We start from the raw sequence: 11002 nt of genomic DNA on the forward strand, positions 1-11002 counted from the left end.
AATATATATATATATATACAGAGAGAGAGAGAGCAAGTGCTGTATACTGTATACACGAACTATTATAGAAGAGGCGCATGCAGCAGCAGCAGCAGCAGCAGCAGCAGCAGCAGAAGAAGAAGAAGAAGAAGAAGCAGCAGATGAATAATTATTTCCTTACATGCAAGGATTTATTGTCTGAGTAACAAACAGCCCCATAACCAACAAATACGTCAATAGGCTGCAACGGGGCCTCCACTGCAACAGGTGCTGCTGCTGCTGCTCCTCCTCCTCCTCTTGTTGCGCAGTCCTGCATGCATGCATGCATGCATGCAAATCAAGCAACGCCCTTACACGTTTAGCTGACGGACGGATAAGTCAGGCTAGCTAGCTCGCTAGCTAGCTAGCTGCCCAACTTGGTGGTAAGCTGGCTACCTGAGCTAGCCATGTTGAATGCCCGTTGTATGCTGCAGCTAGCCACTCATATGCAACTAGCCAGCTAGCTAACCAGCTAGCTAACCGGCTACCTACGCAGCTCTCCTGTGGTACACAAGAGGCCAAGAGGGTAACTAACCTGAATAGAGTATATTATGCATTCTTTTGTTGTTATTACTGCCAAACATTCGGGACCTTGAGCAGCAGCAGCGCAGCAGAAACATCAGCAACAGCAGCAACAGCAAGAACAGCAGCAACAGCAGCAGTAGCAGGTTTGTTGGCATTAAACGAAGCAAATTCAACTGGCAAGAAAATGCGCAAAAGCACCATCTCCCTTATCTACTCTTAGACTGTAGACCCTAAACCCTAAACCCTAAACCCTAAACCCTTAACTGTCAATATAAACCCTAAACTATCATCAAGGGATAAAGTATGCACAGGCAGCATAAACGCTAAACCCTAACATAAAAGGGGGGAAATAAATAGATAAATAAATAAATAAATAATATATTATAGCTACTGATACAAAAAATACAAAGAAATTCAATTTTTCGTGTTTTTCTTACTTAAGGCAAAATCAACAATTGAATCTTTTGTCCTAATTCTTTGTTGTGTCTGTGTTAGGTTATCCTATAAAGGAATAAAAGAGAGGAAAAAGACAATATTAATGATTAATCTGCCTTATTATTCTTTTCCTCCTTCTTTTTGTCCCTCTTTCTTAGTTATATAAGGATATTAATGTATAAGGAGAATAAGAATGAGTAACTTATTCAATAAAGGAACTTGTATATACAGCGTAGTAGAGGTAGTATATAACCATTAGTTAGTCACCAATATTTATGAATAAATAAGGAATAATAAATAAATATTTATTTATTTATTTACTTCTATTTGTAATATATCTTGTTCTTGTATAGATACACAGAATCTCCATGTTTCCTTTCTTGTTTGTATAACTTTATAAGCATAAAAGCCAGCAGATCCACAGGCAGCAGCAACATGTTGCCCATCTGGTGCCCATTGCATGCAAAAGACGTAATCAACTGAATCAGAAGAATAAATTCATATATATACACACAAGAATAAAAAGAATATTCAATATAAATAAACAGGAATACACGGATACGTACGGATGCCTCATTCGTCACCATCAACCTGCAGTAGTGCATGCAATAGGTTAAACTATTCAGGTAACTAACTACTTGGGCACTAGAGGCGATGCTCGTCTTCCTAGGAGGTGCACAGGGAGAATGTACTGCATTATGTATTCTCTGTGCTGCCCAGCGCTAACACAAGGAACAACTGATTGTTTATTCGTGAATTCACGTTTCTATGGTCATTCCTTACAGCGTCTTCCTTACAGCATCTTGAGGAAGCTAGGGGGCTATGGTGTCTGTGCACCCACCATGAGGGAGAGGAACAGAGCTAAGAAGTTCCCCTTCTATATTGCATAGAAGAAGCGCCTTATCTACAGCCAGTATAAACATATCTCCTGATGGTTTCCAGGAAACGGCCGTTGGACATTTCCTTTTCTTTGCGTCTATCAAAGGAAGCAGCTGCCGCGATTCAGCGCTGAGGTTCGCTAACCACGGCCGGGGACTTGAACACAAATTCTCGACGGCTATACACCTCACGAGCAATCCTTTGGGGCTCCATATGCAGCAACGACCGTCCCATCCAGCTGATAGAATTAGGCGAGCTCCAGTAGAGGCCCAGTCTGCAGCTGTCACCCCGCCCTCGTGCGCCTTCCAGGTATTCATCTCAACCTCATCATGGGCTTCTCCCCCTTGCCCTGCACCTGCCTCTCTCTTGCCGCTTATTGCTGATTTCGCAACTGCCACCAGCTCACCAAATGCCAACAATAGGTTCTCTCCTTCCGCTCCCCACCAAAGGGCTGTCACCCCCCCACCTCCAATTGCGAAGCCACCTTCCCCTCCACCTTCTTGAGATTGCGCTTGAAATTGTCGTCGCCGAAACAAGCGTTGTCGTTCCCTATGGCACGACTCAAGTGTCTCATACAGCCGAGGTAGCTAGCCATTTAGCTTAGATAGCCCACGACCCAACTGGGTGAGTAAAGAATCAACGATTAGAGCTACGCCAAAGAAGGCAGGAGAAAACAACTCACCATGTGATGACCGATCCGTCCGCAGCAGCAGTGGCTAGGAAACGGCCGTCGGGACTCCAAGTCACTGCATCAAGAGGTGCTGCATGCGAGTTGAGCGCCTTTGCAGAAACCGACCAGCTGTCTGGTGTGTACGCAGAGCTTGCCCTGCCAGGGAGGAGCTCCAATAGGATCACCGATCCCTTCAGGGTCCCTAGCGCCATACATGTGGTTCCTTCTTCTGTAGGAGGAGTGTAAAGTGCAATAACAAGCACGTGATCGCCAGCGGGAAAAGGGGGAATTTGGATAACTTCGGTGTTTGACACATCAGGCCCATCGAGCTCTGAACATCGGATTACGCCCTCTTTATCAAGCATGCAGAGTTGTTGGGTTAAATGCCCGCTGTTCCCTGGTAGCCCAGCTCCCCAATGCACCGACAGGCAGCCAGGGAGTTCCCCGTGGGCTTTCTCCCTTAGCTCTTGCATCGTCAGATGCAACGGGTAATGATGAATTCCTACCACTAAAATAGAATAACCAAGGCTGAAATACTGCCCGACTAATCAAAGAATTCTGCTTCGCCTTAGTCAGTCCTTGCTGACGGATGAACACTCTGCCTGAAACTCGAAAGCTCTACATGGTGGTTCCTTAGGTGCTGCCTACAGAGGTCATGTCTGGAGCTGATATATTTCTTTATAAATACGAAATTTGGATGCCCCATTGGGAGGAAACAACCAACTTTTTTTCCTCTGGTCTTAAAGAAAAAAGAATGAAAACAAATGCACGGCCTTGTTCCGAAGTCTTTAAATCCAGCATACTCCAACGGTAGCTGATTTAGAGCATATCAATGACTTACTTACCAGTCGTTTCCTTAGTCGTGATTGCTGAGCTGTGGATCTATTTGATTTTAAGCATTTACGCTTGGGTCTTTCAGGTTTCAGTGTCTGCGCAGAACTGTTGCCGCAACTTTGTCTGCAGAAAACGACTGTGCCACAGGTGCGCGAGCTGCACAGAGTGTGAAATCCCTCTAATTTCACCCCCTTATTCTGCACATAATATTCCAAAACAAGTTGTTCGCGGTTTCAACTTAGTCGATGTCAGATGGGACGGCAGAGACACTCCAGAAAAGCAGCCACGATAGCAGCGGCCCCACAAGTCATCGGTAGCCAACGACCGTTGCACATTTTCTTAAAAGTACGTCTTATACCCCTAGCTTTATGTTTAACCATATCAGGAGACTTCCGTTGTTTTTTTTTTACTGAGATGACTTTTTCTGGAAATTCAGTTCAATGACGGAAAGCGTGTCGTGCGCGCAGTACTTCCTCAGCTGCACCGGTGGTCAAGCAGGGTTTGCTGCGGTGTTCTCCTGTGTCGCACGCTGCTGCAACTCCTAGTATTCAATTCACACCGCACACGCAGCCAACAGTAAAGTTGTTGGGGAGCGTGGTTTTGCTGCAAATGAGAAATTGTGACGATCAAGTAAGTAGTAGGAGCACATGCGTGCAAAAGATGGGTGCGCACCTTAAGGAATGCTGCCTCCATCGCTCTATACTCAGCTTCCATTGCCTGGAGCTCAAGGCTTTCTGTTTCCCCTTCTGGTGGAGCTTCCACTTCTTCTGAACCCCTTTCGGCCGTTTGCCGTTTGTTCTTCTCCTCTGCTGCCTAATGATTGACACAAATATGCAGGGACATAAGTATCGATGGTCTGGGAATCCCCTTCGTTACAGACATTTTTCAAAGCGCTGAGGAGTATCGGCTGCCGTCTGTGAACTTCCTAATAAACTACCAGATTGTTGACCCATTTCCCCGTCATGGAAAGGGACAAATACATTCAAGCGTGCAGATGTATGCACAAACTGCAGCTCCCTTAGGTATATACAGTGACAATAGCATTCGTCGTTGGAATGCGCAAGACAGCTATGCAGAGCTTCAATACCTTTTTAAGAACAGCTTCCCTCTCGTTCAAGTACTCCACTCGCCCATCATCCTTCAAAAGCATTGAAGAAATATGGCTCAGCTCATCCGTATTCTGCGTAAATGTGACAATCAAATGCATGAAGTAAGAGATGTGCATTCAAGCCATTTTATTTCCAGGTTTACCGAGCTTTTGATAACGCAGTTGTTAGAGAGACGCTATCCAAATATGCCAGTTTTTCTTGAGTTGTTAGCGAGCCTCACGGGGTTTGTTAAGCTGGGAAAGAGTTTGAGGACCCTCAGAGCCCCCGTTGCATCACCTGCTGCGAGATACGCAAGTGAGGGACTGCGTTCGTTGCTTGTCGCCATTGCCTCTCCCAGCGGAGGCTGTCGTGTGAGCTTTCTCGATTTGCGAACGTTGCTGGGAGTATGCTGGTGCGTCGGCGGCACTTGCTGCTGTTGCAACTGAGGGAAGGCCAGAGATGTCAACTGTACAGCAGACACTGCACTAATGGTAGTAGGCTTCTGCAGCTGATCTCTGAGGTCCCAAACTTCCAAATTTCCATCTGTTCTTCCAAGAAACAGAACCCCTGGACGTGACGGGCTCCAAACTCCGCAGGAGTAACTCGCGGGCGGCCTGAAATCTCAATTCCGTACACAAAATGCGCTTGCACAATCAGGTTTATACTAGCATACGGCACAAAGATCTGTGCGAAAGATTCATGGCAGCAAACAACATCCAGACCTGTTGAAAGCTGCCACCGGGCGCCAGAGACATCCAGTGAAAAAGTTTACCTTCCCACAGTACACCAGATTCACCAGATTCACGCATGCAAATTCGTTTGCGATGGCACGGTATGAGCAATGCGATACAGAGCGTTTTCTTCCAGAGCGGCCAAGGAATTGCCTCGCTAGTCTACCTCACGTAGGAGAGGAATACACAGGCCGAGGACACCCCAGTCTCAAGATGTGGAAGGCAAAGTCTGTGACGAGCAGGGCGATGCGAGGGATGAAAGGAGATAGCTGAAAGTCTCTCGAAGGTCGAAAACACCTAGTGGCCTGTTTGGTTGAAAACAGAAAAACCCGCAGCGAGAAGCAACACCTCTGTCCTTTATATCCTGTGGCAGCTGTCAACCTAATTTTTTTACCCTGCACCAGGCAGTTTGGCCTGATGAACTACCATGATCTCAACTCGGCAAAACAGGACACTGAGGTTTGTGGGTAGAACTTGCATGAAAATGTTGTTTGATGTGGTCTGATTTTCCGTCGTCAAAGGAAACTCCCCAGTCTCCTAGCAGCACATCTCCTTCTTCCTGAAACGGCAGCATCAAGCATACCTGCCGCAGCCTAGGTTATTGCGTAGCAAGTGGGGCTGGAAAGATTGTGCCAATACCTTATCACTCTTTCTTTTCCCGATTCCTTGGCTTTATGCACAGAAAGACAGGAAACAAAGCTTATACGCCCGAAGGGAACTGGAGGCAGTAGTGCAGCACCCTTTCCTAGGCTCAAAGACACAGGTACTTCATCCTGACAGGGCCTCTTTGAGAGCCTACGGTAGCAGCCCAGAATTCCGAGGAAACCGTCTGGGGCAACGTGGGGAGGACGATAAGGTGGCAACAGCCAACTGGGCCCCCTGTGATCATCGTCAGTCATTGGAGGCCATAGAGCAGTTAGCAAACCCTCTAACCTTCATTATTACCATAGGTCCTGATGGTCTGTATTCTGCAGGGAATTTCTGAGTGTGATGGAGCCACGCTTGGTTTCTGTCGTCAACGGCTTTCTTGTTGCAGGAGGCACATAATTGTGGTTATGCGGGCATGGCAGGCCCTAAGACCCAGCCGAATCGTTTACACCGTGTGCTGATGATTTGAACTTGTAATACCTATGGGAATTCTGTGTTGCTAGAGGGCCCTGCTTGCCTGGGTCTTGCTTGCGCAGATGGCACTGGAGCAGTGGCCTCCACAGAAACTCATTGTTGTCGGCACTTGCAACTGCAGCAGTAATATCCCATACGTGGACGCCTCCGTCAGCCCCACATGAAAGGAAGAATGCGTTCTCTGCCTGGGAGTTGAAGTAAATGGCAAGCGAACGCCTGAAATCTAACTTCGGCGGAAGGGGCACCAAATGCTGCACTGGGCGCTTGTGAGAGAAGTCAATGGCTGAAGAAACCACCACTGGCTGAAGCTTCGTGGAGTGCGTTGAGTCTGCAGTTGATGCGGAGTTTCACGCAAGGAGACAAAAGGGAAGAAACTGCATGAAGATAGAGGGGAAAAAGAGTGAACAAAGACTGGGGAGTGAACGGTGTATTTGCTGGAATTCAGCATGCACTTCTGGAGCTTATTGCTAGTGCTCTCAAGATGAAGAAAAGCAAGGGCCAAAGTGTCAGCTTAGTTATTGTCATTTTCAGTGGTGTACAGCGTTCTTAACCGATGATGAGGACCAAGAGCACAAGCAGAGGGTAGCCCAGCGTAAGGTGCTTTCCGGTTCTTTGTTTACAGGCGTACACCCACCGGAAGTAGCTTGTTGCATCCTGAGGGAGCTTGCTTCCCAAACTACGATCTGCAAAAGGCATGCATGCCGCACATGACAATTTTTAGCCCATGCCTTAGCCCAAGGCAAAGCTTCTTTGCCAGGCGGTGTGCGGAGGTTCGGTAACCAGAAATTCGTAGCGTTGGCCAATTCCAGCTACTGCACAGACAACCGCTTAGAGTGCCTCGCCACGGTTCGAATTGTTTGTCAACGTTCGCAGGCTCACTTGTCCAGTGAGCAAGCCAGCAACCAAGTAGAGTCTGTTCTGCGAAGCGGGAACGAAACAAAATGTTGTAACTTCCTGCACGCCAATCACCAGCAGGCCAGCCAAATCTTTTGAACACATTTCCGCACCTGGCAGTTGACTATCATTTGTTAATAGCAGCATAGCTCTCAAAGGAGGACTGAGAATCGAACACCTAGCTCCCAAAATAGTGTGGCAAAGTAGGGATGCACTTGTGTCACTTGGCCCGTTGGTTGATCCTCCGCTTATGGACAACGTGCACGTTTAACAGTTGTGTGGTAGCATTAGCCTACATGGAAACTCCAAAATGATCATTCTGATCTGAGGCTGTGTCATGCTGACTGCAGCAGAGGCTTTCTTCGCTACGCATACACTTTCCACAAAGGCTAAAGGGATCGAGTGAGGGGGCAGCTACCATTTAGTAGGATGTCGAGTGTCTGCGTGTGTGTACATATATTTGTTCGTCCCTTACAGAAGGAGCGGCAAATAGTTGCTGAGGAACTAGTGGGTTTTCAAGAGACCAAATGAGGATTACAGACTTGGAAGAGCGAGCAGGCGCTTCCACGCGTTCATCGAAGGTAGCTGCATCCATTGCCGCGCAGGCTATGAGCTTTTCCGACCTGTTCGCATGAAATTCATATTCCTTCTGCTCGGCATACTTACGTGGTTAGTAAATTGCATTTTTGGACAAAGTGGGAGGATAGCGTATCGCCGTGATGTGCAGGCCGAAAGCAGTGTCGGCGTACTCAGGAATCCACCTAATGAAGGAAATGAGCTTGTTTTTTGAATATGAGAGGTCTGTAAATGTGAACACCTCCTTGAGCCCTTCTTCCGGCTCTTGGACTGAAGCGCTAACCGTGGTTTCCATTTGCGACAAGTCGTCTTTGAGGATATCCACGGTTTCGTTCTGTTGCAAAGCTTCCTCTATCCTAGAAGAGATGGGCACATCAGCCAATAACTGAAATAACTGGAGCAAGAGGCAGTAAGAACCACAGCAAGGCGACCCGATTGTTGTATGTGGATGATTTAGATCATATTTAACTCAGAAGCGTACGTGCTTGCCACTTTAGAGAAGAAGGCCTGAAAACTCTTGCGGGAGACTGCACTTGGGAGACCTGGTCCCTTCTGAGGCAATGGCACATAACCATTTGGCCCTGTGCACCCTTCATTGTAATGTTCAAGTCCTAAGTACTTGGCGAAGTTTAGGAGGCATGGCACAGTACTTCTTAATCGGTTTCATAGTGATTTCCCGTTCATTTGCCATGAAAAAGCCTGCGAAGGAGGGGTAATGTGTTCCTATGAAAGGTTCAACTCACTGTTAGACTATTTGAGTCGTGCTGTATCTCTACACTATTCATTGCGTCTCCTGCCGCCTGGGACCAGGCGTCTCGCATTGAAGGGACGGCCTGGACGCCAAAGTCGAGTTCTTGCTTGATGTCGACGGAGAGAGTATCCTGAACATCAGCAGGACCCGCAACGACTTTAAAGCAGCAACTTTGGGTAGTTCAATGAAGAAAATTAGAAAACACTGGCATGTTGCTGAGGGATTTGACGGATGTACGCGAGCGTGTACTCCAAAATGGCTCTGGCAGAACGGCAACTGAACTTTGCGGGCCGACTTTGAGTGTTTTGAGGGACAAAACACGGTCAGCAAAGGGCTGGTAGGAGGCAATACAGCCCAATTCTTCTGCCCTCTTGAGAAACGTTTGCTTCAGTAGTGGTCGTTTTGCTTTTATTGTCATTCCTTCAATTTCATTCGCCGTCATATCCGCCGTCTCCGACTGCCAGTCGCGGGGGGTTAAAGGGATATCGGCATTTTCGTCTCTCAAACGCTTTTTAGCCTCCATTTCCAAATCCTGTCTTTTCTTCGATTCTGCCTCTCCTCTCGCTGCACTGGCTTCCGCACTGGCTGTCGTAATTGCCTGAACAATGCAGGCAGGTAGAAGGGATACTTGCCGAGGGCTGGAACACACAAATCGAGATGGTGATCAGCAGCTTCGTGGAGCCGTTTGTTTCAAAAACAAATACCAAGGAGGCCACCGTCTCCCGTTGAGGGCGCCTTCTAGCCTTACTGGCTTACTTCGTGAACTGCCTTGAATGCTATTTCGGTGAAGGGCATCAGGTAATTTGCACCATAGCTGCCTGCTTCATCCCGCACCAGCAGCACGTCCTCTAAAGGATAGGCCTGCACACTCACAGTTGTTTTTCGGTGCAACGCAACGATTCAGTGGCTCCTTACCTAGAGTTTTGTTCAATGAAAGGAGATAATGTTTCCTGTGATGGCAGACATCGTCGAGCCCATTACACAGCCAAGCAGAAGTGTGCCTGATGTACTTTGATAATAGCCTTGTGCTCAGCCCAGTCGGAGTCCTTTCCTTTCTTTGTTATCTCCTGCAGTATGGCCCTCTTCGAAAAGCTTTTGAATGGGCTCAAGACACAAGCAGAGTCTTCACCTTCTAGTAGGCCCATTCGCTTCAAGTTCTGCTTCCGCACCAACACGCCCATGATCCCGTCGAGGCCGCTTGCGATGTGGATCCTTATGTCGCTGAATTAAAGGATAATCTCGAACACATGCACAGTACCTCCCTGTATGACCTTAATCTTCTCCTGTTGGCAGAATAGCTAGAAGTTTGTTGTGCAGCTTGTGCGCAGCTGATGCCTAGGCCATCTAGCCGTCACAAAAACGACGAGCCGTACACACAAGTGGAGAAGAAGACACACAGTAAAGGCAAGTACAAGTGTTAGACCATGCAGTTCCACTCTGCTTTGGCCCACCCAGAAGAGTACTTTTCCTGATCATTGCCCTCTAGTCGTGCATCACCTTCTTCATCGTTGCCCATGTTTGCGTCCTTAGGCTGTTCTTCCAAACCATCTTGCCCTTCTCCACCGCTCGCTTCTGCTGTTTTCAGATAGACCGAGGGGGGATCCCCTGAGGCTTCTGCCAGGTCCTGTGATGTTGTCAGTGGCTCGGGGTTATCCACAGCGGCAGCATCCCCTTGCTGGGGAAACGAGCCAGATGAGTCCTTATCAGGTAACTCCTCACCGCCTTCAGTGGAGCTCTGAACAACTCGGTGGGGGGAGGAGCCCTGGGGCACCTCCTCGGGGGTCATTTTCTCCTAGATCCCTAATAACCCCTGGCTGTGCGTATTAACAGCTGCCTTGCCTTTCGCTACTTGGAAAGCAAGGCCAGCCGAATTAATTCTTACTAAGGTCAGTTAATATGATTTTAAATATTTGAAATATTGGCCAAGAATGCAACTCTTGGCAAGCGGGGCTCGTCAGTGACCCTGAGGGCATGCTGTCTCCCCTCTAAGGCTCCCCCAGCCTATTTTGCCTTGAAGTCATAAGCAGGCAAGCTCAGTGCGACTGAATAACTTAGTGTCAAAGCTTAAAATGAAAAATTAACCCACGGAATGAGTGAAAGATGCCACGAAAACGCCTTCACGGTGTTTTTCGCAACAGCTGGAGTTGTTGCGAGCCCGAAGTGCGCGGACCCTTAGTGTTAGCGCTTTCAACAATCCTCGCCAACTAACTCCTGAGTTCATTGCCACTGCAAAGGCTGGCTAATGTGAGTCGCTTAAGCCTGACTAAGGGGGGCAGAACCGGATGCCGCAAATCCCGTTGTTAGTCAGTCTCGAGCAGCGGTACGCACGGCACGAAGGGATCCCTTCCATATCTGTTGAAATCGTGCCATTACTGCGAATGGTAAGGGAATATAGTGCAAAACAAATGCGTGGGATCTTAAAGATGCAGCTTTCCGCCAACCGTCCATGTCGCACAACGGCTGCACCACTGAAGCGTCT

At 48.0% G+C, this 11002-nt stretch overlaps 3 protein-coding genes across 3 annotated transcripts; all 3 read right to left on the reverse strand.

The window, feature by feature from the left end:
- Positions 1–759: 759 nt before the first annotated feature.
- On the reverse strand, positions 760–3000 carry EMWEY_00000010 (hypothetical protein, conserved; the record flags this gene model as incomplete). Its single annotated transcript, XM_013477115.1, has 4 exons — positions 760–764; positions 981–1044; positions 2145–2406; positions 2540–3000. The coding sequence occupies 4 exons, from the start codon at positions 2998–3000 to the stop codon at positions 760–762; spliced, it is 792 nt and encodes a 263-aa protein (XP_013332569.1).
- Positions 3001–3851: 851 nt separating this feature from the next.
- Positions 3852–5609, reverse strand: EMWEY_00000020 (hypothetical protein, conserved; the record flags this gene model as incomplete). Its single annotated transcript, XM_013477116.1, has 5 exons — positions 3852–3902; positions 4034–4174; positions 4449–4541; positions 4691–5063; positions 5575–5609. The coding sequence occupies 5 exons, from the start codon at positions 5607–5609 to the stop codon at positions 3852–3854; spliced, it is 693 nt and encodes a 230-aa protein (XP_013332570.1).
- Positions 5610–7866: 2257 nt separating this feature from the next.
- EMWEY_00000030 (hypothtetical protein, conserved, putative) lies at positions 7867–10309 on the reverse strand (the record flags this gene model as incomplete). Its single annotated transcript, XM_013477117.1, has 6 exons — positions 7867–8166; positions 8516–8653; positions 8819–9121; positions 9280–9384; positions 9534–9744; positions 9975–10309. The coding sequence occupies 6 exons, from the start codon at positions 10307–10309 to the stop codon at positions 7867–7869; spliced, it is 1392 nt and encodes a 463-aa protein (XP_013332571.1).
- Between the last annotated feature and the right edge of the window lie 693 nt (positions 10310–11002).

The sequence above is a fragment of the Eimeria maxima genome, genomic scaffold, assembly GCF_000499605.1.
Source record: "Eimeria maxima Weybridge genomic scaffold, Emw_scaff1, whole genome shotgun sequence".
Taxonomy (NCBI): domain Eukaryota; phylum Apicomplexa; class Conoidasida; order Eucoccidiorida; family Eimeriidae; genus Eimeria; species Eimeria maxima.